This window comes from Sciurus vulgaris (assembly GCF_902686455.1).
Source record: "Sciurus vulgaris genome assembly, chromosome: 19".
NCBI classification, from domain to species: Eukaryota; Metazoa; Chordata; class Mammalia; order Rodentia; family Sciuridae; genus Sciurus; species Sciurus vulgaris.
In genome coordinates, this window is record NC_136480.1 from 4,473,328 (window position 1) to 4,489,118 (window position 15,791).

The window sequence follows — 15,791 nt, forward strand, 5'->3', positions numbered from 1 at the left end:
AACTTTACTTTGGGAGATGTAAACTTCCAAGAAGGATGTTGCAAAACCACCTGAATTAAAACTACTAAATAATACTTCAAATATTGAAACGGTAGGTTTAATTTTATGTGGTTTCATTACATTTAAAATTTAAAAATACATAAAAGATAACAGAAATGTAAAAATATTTGAAAGTCTGACTTTAAAATGCTAAAATCTTTATCCTGGACAAAAGAAGAGTTTTATCAATAAAAATATGATAAGCATGCTAGTAATTCTGGCTGAGAGAAAGGCTGAAGAAGAGTTGCAAGTTTGAAGCCAGTTTGAAAACCTTAGCAAGAATCATTTCAGAATAAAAATAAAGTGGGGCAACAGATGTAACTAAGGATTAGAGTACCCCTGAGTACAAACCTCAGGAAATGTACATATATCCACATATTTTAATTAGATAAACTACACAAATACCTAGATAGAGAAGACACAATATGCAATCATAAACAAAACAGGAGCAATATGCATAAAAGCAAATAAAACATGTAATTCTTTTTTTTTTTTTTTTTTTTTTTGCAGTGCTGGGGATTGAACCCAGGACCTTATGCTTGCCAGGCGAACACTCTACCGACTGAGCTATCTCCCCAGCCCACCATGTAATTCTAAGAGAATAGGCACATGGTTCATGCATATTTCAACTTACATTGATCCAAATTGTGAAGTAAAGGCAGTTTACTTTCAATCATAATACATACATTACAAAAATAAACACATTATTCATTGATGGGAGGAAACCTACATGTCAACAGGGAATCTATTCTAAAAAATGGAACACACACATAGGCACAAGAATGATAGAAAATTCAATTCATAAAATTAGCAATAATCATATTACTTTAAAAGTCCTGTTTTACAATAATAATTTTCATTCATAACTATGCACTCACAAAGAACTGGAATTGTAAGGAACATTCATTACATGTCAGAGACTATTACAGAAAACCCAGATCAATAAAGAGCCCTGAGAAGAAAATTTAAATGAATTAATATTTAAATCATATTAGAGAAACTGTTTTAGGATACTAATGTATTGCAATGATTTAACCTAGAGATATTCACAAATGTAAATAGGTATTCTAGTGGCCTTCAAAATCAATAAAGAGATGTCAGGCCACACAGATCCTAACAGACAAAGGGGAGTACTTTGGCTGTTACCTTGAATATACTCAGGGATCACTAAGGGAAAGAAGAACCCTAAAAGGATTTGAAATTATGATAAGCATAGGGAGGGGCATGCCCTTTGTGACTGCAAGACAGAGAAAACTAGGTTTCTGAAATTCATTTCTGTTGGATTAGAGTTTCTCAATTAACATATTAAAGTGTGGTTTCCTCCTTCACATCGGGACCTATGATCAGTAATCTTTGGTTTTATCCATATCTACCCATATATGTATATATGTATATATGGCTGCACTTATATTTTGGATGTGAAGTATCCCCAAAAGCCCATGTGTGAGATGATATGAAGAGGTTGGGGGTGAAGTGATTGGGTTATGAGAGCATTAACCCAATCAGAAAATTGATCCTTGGATAAAATTAACTGAGCTCTAGGTAGCTGTGGTCTGGTAAGGTTGGCTGGAGAAGGTGGGTGATTGGAGGCACATCTCTAGGGCATCTCTGTATCTGCTCTCTGGAGTCCATATCTCTCAGTTTTCTTATCATCATGTGAACCACGATCCCCCATCAAACCCTTTCACCATGATGTTCAGCCTTTGTGAAGCCCCAAGAACTGGAGCTGGCTGTTTATGAACAAGGACCTTTGAAACCATGAGCCAGAAGTAAACTTTTCCTCCTTAAAATGATCTTGCCAGATCTTTTAGTCACAGCAGAAAAAGAAACTCATTAAAGCAACTAGTGGGCTGGGAATATAGCTCAGTTGGTAGAGTTATTGCCTCACAAGCACAAGGCCCTGGGTTTAATCCCCAGCACCGCAAAAAAGACAAACAACAACAACAACAAAAAAAAACTAGTGTCTCTTGTCTCTTTAGATTCCATGCATCTTTCCTTTGGTCCATAAAGGTGACTAGGAATGACTTGGAGACAGTGAGGATTGTTTACTGGAAAATGGAGTGACTGTTGGGAATCCTCCATGTAATTACTGAGGTGTATGTCCTACTACTGTGTTCATTAGAGTAAGACCAGATTCTGGAAAATTATTTCTCCAAATATTGTTTCCTGACACACCCATTAGAATATATAAAAAACATTTCACTCTTCAAATCCTGAGCACAATTTCCAACAATCAACAGTAAAGGGAATGAGTCAAAGATAAGGAAATATATTGGACTTTAAGGGGTAGGTCACAATATATTATTCTGTTGAATTTCTTTAACTAATCTGAAGGGAGAGGTGTACATCGTATCAAGAAAGAATGAGGTTAAACATAAAAAGAAATATAATTAACATTTTCCTGTCTATATCAATAATTTCCCAATATATTCCCATGAAAGTAAGTATGGGAAACTCATTTGTGCACAGTGGAACTACCAAGAGATACTCTACAAAGGAAGGACATTCAGTACTGATAGTGAATCAAGATTCTGAAGGGAAGCTCACTCACCCAGAAAGACCAGGTTTCTGTAGTTCTCCAACATCACGTCTCTGTATAATTTCTGCTGAGCTGGGTCCAGGCATTCCCATTCCTCAAATCAATGGCCACATCCATGAATATCAAGGGTTCCTGAAATAAGAATATGTGTATAAATGACACTTTGACCACATGATCATTCACAGAGATTTTAAGTTGACCCAATGAGAGTTAATAGAACTGGTTCTGACGAAGATGAGGAACCTCAATGATTCAATATGATACTTTATAACACAGCATGCTTGTCTAGTGTATTATGTAACTCTGAGGAAAGAGAAAAACAGAAGTCCCAAAGAAGTGTATATACTACACATTTGTGAAATAAAATGTAAAATTAAAATAAAACAATATATTTGTACATTATGTATATTTCTCACATGAGAAAGATATACTGAGTTAGATGATTGCTTCCCAAATACTAATGAGCACAAACATGGATTGGATGCATTGTTAATGCATACATGGATTCAGTAGTCTGGAAAGGATCTGGGTTTTTGAGCATGTAGCAAGCTCTCTATTGATGCCAGTGGCACTGGTCCAAGAATAACAATGAGGCAGGACACTAAAAATGAGTTGATTCATGAATCTGAATTCAAATATTTTCAGCAGTTCGTGCATTTTGCTACAATAGCAAATAGCAACAAGAATTATTTTTGATCATTTCAAATATATACCTATCACTCCAAGAGTTTCTGAAATCTTAATGCATACACCCAAAATAATCTATTGACAGTGATAACACTTTTCTTTTTTTTTTTTTTTTTTTTTTTTTTTTTGTAATTTTTGAGGACATGTTGACAAACATCCAACTAATGCTCTTACTGGGTTGTTTTGCAAGTCAACCTGGCCTACAATTCATAAAAAGGAACATAAATGTCAAAATACAGTCTGAAATTAAAAGAATTTTCAGAGCAGTAATTGATAACTATTATATCTGAGAAGAGTAATGCAAACATATTAAGAAGGCAATAAAATCAAGCCGATTAAATTTTACATTTTAGTACATATGCGAAAAGAAGAACATTTTATGCACTAAAACAAGTCAACCATTCTTGTAAATGAAAGTAAAAGTAATCAAGTGTTTAAAATTATAATTCAACTTGGGATTGATGCTTTTTTATGACACTACTGAGATATAACATTGAAGAACAGAATAAAAAGTGTTAGAATTACTGAGTCTTTTATTTTCTTTGATATATTTCACTTATCTAAGAAATATATTTTTCAATTTTAATTTTAATAGGCTTTTATAACTGTTTCTTTTACTGAAAATGTAAGGAGATTAGAATGTGTATGCCTTTGATATTGAGATGGTATAAAAGGAAGCCATACAGAGCTCTGTTTTTCTTCAACTCTCCAGTTACAAAGTCAATTTTTAGTAAACAAACATGAGAGTTTTGTTCTCCAAAGCAAGACACAAGTAAACAAAAATCAAAAAACAAAAAAAAAGAAAACAATTTCTGTATAAAACAAGGTGGTTTACATAGAATAATTAAAAATTTCTAAGGAGATACTTAATAATAAAGACAAATTCATTATCATTATTGGGAAGAATCTGGCAGATAGATTTATATACATAAAGGTACGACATCATGGTTTCGATACAACTGGCCACAAGGAAGCAAATGAAATAAAAAGGGGAGCATAATATAATGTGAATCTTATTCTGATAAATGTTGTACTTGAAGTTTGATCTGTGCACATGTTCCATGCTATAGAATTGCTAAAAGGTGATTGAATAACACTTTAAAATTCTAGAGAGAGAGTCTCCTCTTTTCCTGGCTTGATTTAGTAAAATGAACATATTTCTAATATAAACTATGAGTAAGCAATTCTGATTTAATGGAAGGGATGCCAAAAGATTCAAAATTAATGTCATCCATTATGATCATGTAAAACTGAGGGAAAGATCACTGAATTGGGCTCAAAGAATTTTGTCCCCATGGGAGATATAAGGGTCAATTCTACAGACATTGGTGGGAAAGATGAAGATGGACTCTCAGAGCATGGGTTTCCAGCTGGAACCTCTTCCTTGCTCCCTATGTCAACTTTTCTCGCAGTCCCCTCAGGCTGATTCTCAAGGTTAATATGGTGGACATCATGCCTGTCAGAGTAAACGAAGTGATGGATTAAATCCAGTGGCAGTGTTGGAAATCTTCCCATGTCACACTTGGACAGGGCTCCTCCAAGGAAGATGGATAGAGAAAAAAGGGGTGCTGGCACCAAGTGAGGGCTTGGCACAGTGTGCTGGAAAGTTCAGAGGAGCTAGAGGTCCAGGTAGCAGGACATGCCTGGAGGGCAATAAACTCCTATGGCCATGACAGTCTGCAAAGCCCACACAAGGGACAGCAGTCCAAACTTCATGCCTGAGCCAGTGGAAGCACAAAGACAAAGACATTCCTAATCTGTCTCCCATGTGGGACTGACACAGCCCCATTAAGCACATGGTGGGCAGTTTGGGAGAATGGTGGACAGAGTAGCTCAGTTTTGTTCAAGACAGCATGACAGACAGGACCCAACTTGTTTCTGAAGTGAGCTGGTTCATCTCTATCTCTCAAGACTTCAGACATGCACAGAGCTGCAGGACATCCTGCTGGCTGAGTACTTTGGAAATCTTCCTCTAGTGAGACTGGGCAGTTGTGATAGGGGAGGGGAGGGGGTTCCCTTGAGAAAGCAGGTGAGGAGTGAATGGATGGGGATTTCCAGAGACTTCAGAGTCCATGCCTGGTCTGATAGCAACCATGATTCAATGCTCCAAACGTGAGTTAATATGCCAAATGAGGTAGTTCCATCCTGACTCCTGTAGGCAGGGAAGACAAAAACTAGCCTTGCCAAGACTCATGTGGATGATAAGGGGCCAAGAAAAGACAGATTTGTGCTCCCTGAATGCAATAGAGAATAATTATTTTCTAATTATTCTCAAAACTTTATGTTACCATAGGCAATGAATGGAATCCTCTTTCAATGTGCATTTTGTTAATTTTTGAAGTTGATGGAGCATTCAGATGGAATGTAAAAAATATAAACATTTTTCACTCCCTTAGCAAAATTTAATGACTCAAGAATAGCAAATGCAAATCTATGGTACTAACACATTTAAATATGAAAGAGAAAATATGTTCAACACTACAGGTCATGAATCCATCACATGAATAAAACTGAAGTGTGAAGACTAAGGAGATACTTCTATTATAAAGGGCTACAAATTAACTGTTCTGTGGAGGAAATAAAGTAATTTAAGACATGCTACCAAAAAATAAATAAAAGTAGGAAAGGAAGTTTGCAAATTTAAAATACATGACATTTTGGAAGGAAAATGGATCCCCACACCTGAAAACCAGCTACCTCTGCCTTCTTCTTCTCTGGACTTCGTTCTCAGGAGTGATCACCTACAATCAAATCTAGCTCTTAAAAATCTGCCTCTAATGCATCACAACACATGGACCTTCATAGAAGTCCTTTTGTAGGCTCAAGACTAGTTTTAGCTGGAAGTCATGGAGTTCAGGTCTTTCCTCTACATAATTTTATTGATACAGTTTCATTGAGAAAATATCCACTGTGATGTGAGTAAAAATATTCCAATTCAGTGGATTTTGCTTATGTTCTTTTGTACTACGTATTGAACCCGGGGAAAACTGACCGAGTTATGACTGAGCGACATCAATAGCATTCCTTATATTTTTGTTGTTTATTCTAAGACTGGGTCTCACCAAATTGTGAAGGCTAATGTTGAACTTTTAATTCTCCTGCAGTAGTCTCCTGAGTAGCTGGGATTACAGGTGTGCATGACCATGCCTGCCCAAACTCTAAGTTTATGTGTACAAGAGGAAATAAAAGCGTAGGGTGTTTACAATATATTCAAGAAGAAAAGCACAGGTATTTCTATTTTTCAGAAAATATATATGTAATTTTGTTGCTACCTCCATAGCAATAATTACTTAACAGACAATGAATCTTATGTGAGTAATTCTAGGATTTGCCAAGTACTTCAATATATATGATTATTTTAGTCAGTTATTTTGCTACTGTGACTAAAGACCTGACTCTAAAAATTATAGAGGATGTAAAGTTTATTTAAGGGCTGATGGTTTCAGAGGTCTTAGTCTATAGAAGGTTACAAACCAAGAAAAGATAACGCTATTTGTTAGACCTACTATTCAAGTCCACACATTCTGTCACCTCCATTTCTCAGGGTTTGACATGAGTCTGAACATCAGAGTGGAACAGGGAAGCAGAGAATAACAGCTCATACTGCAATCAGAAAGCAAAAAAAAAAAAAAAAAAAAAAGAGAGAGAGAGAGAATCTTCACTCTCCAGATAAAAATACATACCACAAAGTCATGCTCCAATTCCAATCTCCTCCACCTACACGCTACCCATTCAGTTACCGCAGTTAATTCCAATCAGGGCATTGAATACCTGATGGAGTTAAGACTCTCACAACCCAATTACTTCTTCTCTGAAATCTCTGGCATTTTCTCATAAGTGAGCTTTTGAGGAACAACTTACATGCAAGATATAACAATGATGTAGCATTAAACTGCAATATCCAGAGAATAGGATATATGATTGACAGTCACAAAACTTAGGAGAGAAAATCGGATGTGGTAAAGCTGTAACTCACCAACTTATCAGCCACACAAACTTGAGAAAATGTACTGATTTTTATGCAGTCACAATGGAGGAGAATTTTTTATATCTATTTATTTTTCTGATAGATTTTACAAAGTTAAGGTCTGGAATTTTATTTGAAATCACCTCCCAAAATGAAAAAGATGTGATAAACTTACTATCAGCATTCAGGGAAAAGAAAATCATGAACAAAATTTTTGATTAATGTAAAGTAAGTAAATAATTTTTCTGAAACCAACTCTATCCTCCTTTGGATATATTTTCTAGTGTTTGAAGCTCTACTAATAAAATGCATTTTGGAAATTTTAAAAATGAAACGAAATAAGTGAACAAATCTTTTCAAGGTTAGAAAACAAGAAAAGGACAGTGCTAACTATTAGACCTACTCTTCAAGTCCACACACTGTGTCACCTGTGGTGTTCTCCAATACCTACTTTACTTACTGAAGGACATTGTGTATTTTGGAACACACTAACATGTATGAGTTCTCCTTAGAGTTTGTTCTAATTTCCCTTCTTTCACATATCAGAGGGGAAATTAAATTCTGTATTTTCCTCTCAACACCACTATCCAATTTATAGGCTACCAAAAGTCTCCATAAAAAGGAGGTAGTGAAGGAAAATCTTCATATCTTCATTTTCCAAAAGGTTACCTATGGAGACCAAAGAGATAATAGGAAACCCTTCTAAGCCATAGACAACCAGCTACTCTCCTGATAATCATCACCCTATTTCACTGACTATCATCTAAGAGATGACCAGACACCAATAAGGCTCTACAAAAGCCAAGAGAATCACCCCTATGCATAAGAAGTTTAATGCCCTGGAGCTGTAATATTCATTGCTTGGAAAAAAAATGATAGTGGATGAGAACACTATTTTATGTCCTTTCAGTATTAGTTAACTTTTCATCTATGTGTCCAAATATACCTGACAGGAATAACATAAAACAGGAATTATTTATTTTGAATCATAGTTTCAAAAAGTTCTGTCCATGCTCAGTTGTCTCCAAGCATAAACATCACGAAAGGAAGACATGGAAAAAAATCTGCTGAGCTCATGGAATCTAGGAAGTAGAGAGAGGTAGGAAGAGGTTGGGAAGAAGCTAAACCTGTGCAGTGCACCTGCCAGTGATCATTTCCTCTAAGTATGTTCCAGCTCCCAGGATGACAGGCAGATACTGACACACTCATCCACTGAAGATGCAGAACTTTTTGATTCTATATTAGCCTCAAAGTCCCACCTCTGAGTCTTGCTGCACTGGTGACTAGGCCACCAACACATATTATTTGGGGGACAGTCCAGTTTCAAATAAGAAGAGTTTCCAAATACATTCTGATAAGATGACTGTACCTACAGAAGATTGAAGGAAGAGAGGTATAAAATCTTTTCCCAGCAGAATCAGGCAATTCTTATCTACTAAACTCTCATGTGAAGTATTAATCACCTGAATATAAATATTTTTTAAACTATCATTCTTTACTTGGAGAAAAATGGGAATATGCTGTGTCTGATTCAGTGTTTCCTAGGAAAAAGAGTTGATTTTCCTGGTGAACTGGACAGGGACAACAGACAATTGGAAATGCAGTGAGGGAACTCAAAATGTGAGAATTTATCACACCCATGAGCAGCTAGAATGAGGAAAGAGGATTTTAGATTTGAGACCCTTCTTATACTGTGGAAGACTCAGAAGGGGAGACACCTGGGGATAAAGAATGAACTGATGTCCTGTGGGAACACAGCTCTTCTGACACAGGAAACAGATATATTTATCTGAAGTCTTGCCTCATGACATTTTAGGCACTCTACACTAAATCTGGAGATACAGAGATGCCCAGTGATTATGAGAAAATTGCCATTTAGGATCACAGTTTATTAAGAGTTCACACTCAAGCATTTGCCTGGCCAAGGTCTTGCTATTTCTGACAGTAAGGACTCACCTGTCCATCATGATGAACGAATGTTTGCACAATCTGAACAACTATGACTTATGTTTGACATTTACCACATTAACATGATTCAATTTGGTCACATAGTCTAAGGTGCAGAAAATTCTGCATTTTTATATTTTCTGAAAGACAACACCAAAAACATCAGAGCTTAAAGTAACACAAGCTTATTCTTTTATAGAAATGTATGCTTTCAGGGCTGTAGACTAATATCAAAGGGTTAGCACACTCACACTGCCTTCAGACTCAAGGGAGAATCATTCTACCTTCTGGTTGCTACTAGCACTCCTTGACTTATGTTCATAAATGCTTCTCTTCCCTCTGTGATGATGTAGCCATGAAAATTTGAAGATACATAATCTACCCTTCCATAGATCATAGTAGTACCACAACATGTTACAACCCTCAAACTGCAAAGGGTCTGGGCACCATCAAACTGAACATGGAAGATCCTGCAATAAGCTTATCCAAGTAACTTTGAATTCTAAGATAAAAAAAGTCATTATCCTTTCCTGACACCAATGTGTATTATTAAAATGTACATTTGCAATAATAAAGATCAAGCAATCATGAAACAAAGAAATCGATAAATTGAATCCATAGGTATATAAAAACTATTTGTATTTTAAATAGAAATAGAAGGGACTATGTAAATCCAATGACATTGAGATTAACATTAAATGTGAAGGCAGAATACAAACAAATGTAAAAGTAGATGTTTGTGCTTGGGGCACAGTTCAGTGAAAGTGTGCATACAGAATGTGCAAGGCCCTGGGCTTAAGCTCCAGCACAAAAATAAAAGGCTTATGCTCAGAGTAGAGGGAGGATGACATTGGAAATATAACACCATATGGTGCTGCTGACCATTCCTCCTCCAGGACCACATTGCATAAACATAATGTTTCAAGTCCCTCTTGACAAAATAATAAATGAGTCAATAGACTTATGTACTTTGGACCACAGAGGAAATATCTGCCATCAAATGTGGAAGAAAACCTAGGATCACCTTGGGCATTAGCCCAGTTTCAGAAAAAGTACTGCAGAACAGAATCACCCATAGCCAGTGTTACCCCGAGGAGAGAAATATTGTGACCATATATACACATACGACACATGCTAACTCTAAAGTTTGCTGTGTACTTTTTTAAAATTTTTTTTTAAAATTTGCTGCGTAATTTATCTAGTACTTAAGGGAAAAAATCAAGACAGTAATAAGTATCAAGACCACAGAAAGAGTGGTTGTCATCTATGGTCATGCAAGTACTTCCATGGACTTCAACATCTGGGATCAGGGGAGAAATGAAGTTAAATCACGAGGGACATGTTTTATTCCTAGAAGAGATTTGCTAGGGTACTAATGTAGGAAACAGTTGGGCCACTCTCTATCGTCTCCTGCATCAAAGAGTTCAAAGGGAAAATTATTGCACCAATTGCAGCCTTAGTGGGTGTTTAGCATTTCCTGAGCTCTCTCTCCCAGCTTGCCCCTATTATAACTGCAGCCCTGACAATTCCTCTTGGAAGAAGTTTTCCTATTCACTGGATAGCTCACCTCTAACATCTTTCATTCTGTGGACTGCATCTTAAACTCCCAAGCTCTAGGGTCAAAATTTACTCTCCACGTCCAAATCTCCTTAGATCACAAATAAGTGGTGTGCAAGACACTCCACGACCTACAACAAACAGCAGTAGTGCAGAGAAGGGGTTCAAAAGAACAGATACTTGTTTGAGTCCATAGGAAATTTAGAACACAATCTCCCAGTACCTACTGGACAGCCTGGATTCTAAAATATTCCATCAGGGATTTAATATGCAACTCAAATAGCAGACATCATGCACCCTGAACACTACTATTAGACTGACTTTCATAAAACATTGAAAGATAACAAATACTCCAGAAGACATGGTATGGACAAAAGGAAACACTTGGACACTATTGGTAAGGATGTGAATTTAGCACAACTAGTTTTGAAAGTAGTATGAAGGTTTTTGAACTACAAATGGAACTAACATATGACCACTAAACATAATTCTGATTATATAGCCAAAGAAATTACAAAGAGTAGGTCAAAGAAATAGCTCCACTCCCATTTTCATTGTAGCAAACTTCATAGTAGCAAAGACAATGGAAGTGCCTTTAGATGAAGGGTACATTGGGAGGCCCAAGGTCCTTCCAGCTGCAGGACATACATCTTCCTATTTCCCAAAAGGCTTCACCCCATACTTCAGATAGCTTGCTCTCTTAGAGCAGAGAAGCCAGGGACCAGGGATGATATTCATTCGATATTCCAAAGACCTGAGACATAACCATTGTGGGCATGTCATGGAAAGCAGTCCAAAAGCTCAGAAAAAGTTCTGGTGGAGGAAGGATGGAGATACAACATAGTGTAAAGTCAATGACATAGAATTTTAACTCAGAGACATTCTGAAAATTGTGCCAATGGAAGACAAATGCAGGACAGAAACATTGTTTCACAGAGGGTCAAGTGATTCTTCTCTCACAATAAATGTATACAAACAGAAAAAGAAATGCTTAAAATGTGCCTTCCAGTGATTTGGAATATCTATATATGTATATATATACACACACATATACATATATACATTTATACACACACATATACACATACACACATGCATGCCATCTGGTGGTATCTGTGTGATGAAAATGTTATTGTGTCATTTCCTCATAACATGAAGTAAATCATTTTCAGAGGTAATACATACTGATATATTAAAGCAAGATGTAAAATATTCAAGTTGTTATAAGCAAGGGAGTTGGGGTGGGGGGGTCTGGTGGTACACAGTTGCAATACTAGCCACTTTGGCTAATAAAGGGGACTGCAATTTCAAGGCCAACTTGAACAACTCAGTGAGACCAAGTCTCCAAATTAAATTTTGGAGATTGCTGAGATAAAGATCAATGGTAGGCCACACTGGAATTCAATCTCAAGGAAGAAATAAAGAAACTCAATTCACAGTAACACAAAACAGGCTAAAAAAATTATATAAGGGACAATATACAAATAAAATATATCATTAGAAGTGAAAGAGGAAAATAATTACCTCACATGTGACTAAAGAATTAAAAGGAAAAAAATAGATGCCAAAATGAAATCACCCAAGAGACTTGAATAACCCTTTATGCAGGAGATATGTGTTTGATAATCACAAAAGTTCAAATCTTTAGAAATTGATAAAATAAACATCTGCTCATGTTTAAGGTCCCTGTTTGACAACGTTTTAAAACACTTGAATGACTAGAATACATAAGAACACCGAGAAAATATTAACCCTCAAACATGTAGGAAAATCTGGGATAAACTTGCAAAGACATCCTGCCCTGAGCAATGCAGTGTGCCATCTAATTGGAACCAAATCCCCAAGAGCCAGTGTTACCTTGAGTAAAGGGAGATCAGGACCACACAAACCAGTTCTAAATTTTTCTGTGGTTTTCATCTTAATTTATATAGAACTGGGAAAATAAGTCATACCCCAAATATGTATGATTTATCAAAATGCATAAGTGTTCTACTCTCATGTATAATTAGAACAAATGAAAATTTAAAAGTTTTTAAAACAAAAGAAGTTAAGACAGTGGACTGTGACATACTTTGACCAATGAAACATGAGCGGATGTTGTGTGCCACAGCTCATAATATCAAGATAAACTAGATCATTCCATACAGTACATTTCCTGCCTCCATGTTGGAAACAGCTAGGCTAAGATGGAGTTCTCTCACATTGGGTGCCTGGGTGACCACAATAAGTAGAGCCACCCTCCCAACACACACTAAATAATTACTGTGACCAAGAAATTGGCCTTGGTTGAACTTGATTGTCATTAGGGGTAATTTCCTAAAGGAACTTGGAAGTATCCTGATTTCTGAATTGTTGCCTACTGCTGCTATTCTTTTTTTCTTCTGCAAGTTTCAACAATTCTTTATCTTTGCTTACCCCTTTTCAGCTCTCGTATTAAAACTTTGACCCTGTATCAGAAGAAAAAAGTGACTAGATATGCACAATATCAAAACCACAAAAAGTGCAGACTTTCTGAATATTCAAGTATATCCATAGATTTCATCAACAGGGATCAGGAAAGAGGAGTTATATCTCAAAGTTGTGAGTTTTTCCATAGAAGAGAATTGACAGAATATTCTGCCACCTGCTATTGCTGACACAAGAGTTTCTATTTAGCTTGAGTCATGAAATTAATATGGGGAAACATAGTATGCCATTGATAGCCTGGGTGACAGTTCACTTCCTGATTATTGTCCCTCCACTACTCACCCCAGTATTATCTCCAGGTCTAACATTTACTCCTAGAACTTTGAATAGGCACTGACGTTCTAACTTTAGCACCTTTCATTCAAAGAACTACAACCCTAAACTCCAATCTCTGGAGTAAATGTGACTGAACATGTTCAAATCTCCATAATTACAATCAAGTGAATTGGCGTTGTCCTGCAAGCATGATGAAAATCCCCAACAGCAGTTTTACAAAACAAGGTTGAATATCACAGATTTCTGTTTGTGTATAGCATACAGTGGCTTCTTGAAAATGTAAATGCTAACAAACTTGAATTAGGATTAAAGATACCAGTGAAACAGAATTCCTGCAGCTTGACACAACTGTAGAAATGGATATTATAAAACATGTGAAAGATAAAAGTGCTCTAGATTACAAGGAAATGGATAAACAAAACCTTTGTACAGCTGCTGATTAGAATATAAATTTAGGAACATTTTTTTCAAAAAGAGTTTGCAAAGCCATTTAAAAAAAATTAAAACAGAAATATGTGATTCAGTAATAACAGTGAGTATACATCTAAAAGAGTTGAAATCATTCTGTCAAAGAAATAGCTGAATTTCATTTTCATTGCAGCACTATTCATGGTAGCAAAAAATTTAAAAAAACAGTCATTAGGAAGAATATTGTTTTCTTGGTACAGAGGAATAAAACCAGGGGCATTTAAACACTGAGCCACATCTCCAGCACATTTTTGTGTTTCATTTAGAGACAGGGTCTTCCTGAGTTGCTAAGTGCATGCATAAGTTGCTGCAGCTGGCTTTGAATTGTGATCCTCCTTCCTCAGCCTCCTGGCCACTGCAATGATATTTAGAGTCATTTAATATCAAGACATTCCTCACAGATGTAGGGCATCCAGCTATTCTCTTGAGAGACTCCACCCAATAATTCAAACTGCTCTCCAAGAGGACGAGACTCAGAGGCTGATATTCACCACATACCCCATGGACAGAGCAGATGTGGGCATCTTATATGGGTCAGTTCTGAAGGACAGGACTGGGAAGAGATGAGAGGTTGAGATAAGGAAGCATCACACAGTCAATTCTTCACTGATGAATCTTAATACAAAATATTGTGATATAATGTGTCTGTGCCTTGGAAGACAGAGGGACAAAAGGCACACAGAGTTTGTTCAAATGCTCAAGTAATACTTCCGTACTTCCCTCTCACATAAATTGTTCATAAACATGAAACAAAAAGTTCAACATGTGCCATCCAGTATTTGAAGAAGTAACAAAATATTTCGACCAACTGAAACTAGCATGGGAAACAAATTGATAATGTTGAAAGGGAAAATTGGCATTGGGAATGTGAACTGGAGCTGAAAATTTAGAAAATTTTCCTGCATATATTCACAAATAAACCATAGAGTATTTCACAATCATGAACATCTACAAGAAATGGGACCTAAATTAGAGATATATTCCATGCTTGAATAATTATACCAAAATGAATTGTCATGTGCAACTAAAAAGAACCAAATAAAAAAACAAAATTTAGTAATTCACTCACAGACCACCGAATAGCTGGGATGGAGCCCAGGGTTCTGGGTCTGAGATGCTGCTTCCTGAATATTCAGCTAGCTCAGCAGGAAGGATGAACCCAGGCCTCTAGAGACCACAGCTCCTCTCATGCAGGAACCCCATGGAGTCGGGGTCCTCCTTTCACCATCCTCAGTCTTCAGCACACAGCCTGCGGAGGTGCTGGGCTGCCAGCACAGGGACACCCTCGTCCTCCTCTAAAGACCCTCCAAGTGCTCTGCTCTCAACCCAGGAGACGCTGGGCTGCCAGCACCCTGATGTCCTCATGGGGCCTCAGGCAGAGGCTGAGGACACCGTGCACTCAGGTGACAAGATGCACAGGGCCCAGCTACTGGACGCAGTAGATGTAGACGTGGGGACTGAGCGCTGAGCCCCACAGAGGAGGACGATGGCTGCAGACTGAGAGGACCAGGAGCGGCCCGCCGCCATTTCCCCTCCCGCCACCGCCAGTCCCGAGGGCTTGGGCTTCGCCCGTCTCCAGCGGCCTGAAGCACACTCACCATCCCTGCTCTTCACTCGGCCCCGTTCTCCCTCGGAGTCTCTCCTTCCCTGTGTCGCACAGAAACCTGGGGCTCCTGAGCTCAGGAGGAGACGCCAGAAGTGGATCGGAGAATGGCGGCTCCCAGACCAAGGCCAGCGCAAGGTTTCAGAAGCCCGCCCTCCTCGCGGGCTGCGTGCGGATTGGACGGTTCTCACCCCGGTGCCTCTGATTGGACAGGGCTTCAGGCCCCGCCCCCTGACTCTGAG

General features: G+C 37.6%; 1 protein-coding gene across 1 annotated transcript in view; it reads right to left on the reverse strand.

Moving 5' to 3' along the window:
* Positions 1-15,473, reverse strand: part of LOC306650484 (uncharacterized protein) — a gene marked incomplete at its 5' end in the record, with an annotated part of 90,244 nt that extends 74,771 nt beyond the window's left edge. Inside the window, 2 exons of the mRNA XM_079122491.1 lie at positions 2,591-2,672; positions 15,339-15,473. Coding sequence (XP_078978617.1) covers positions 2,591-2,672; positions 15,339-15,473 — 217 coding nt within the window. The remainder of the gene's footprint in view (positions 1-2,590; positions 2,673-15,338) is intronic.
* Between the last annotated feature and the right edge of the window lie 318 nt (positions 15,474-15,791).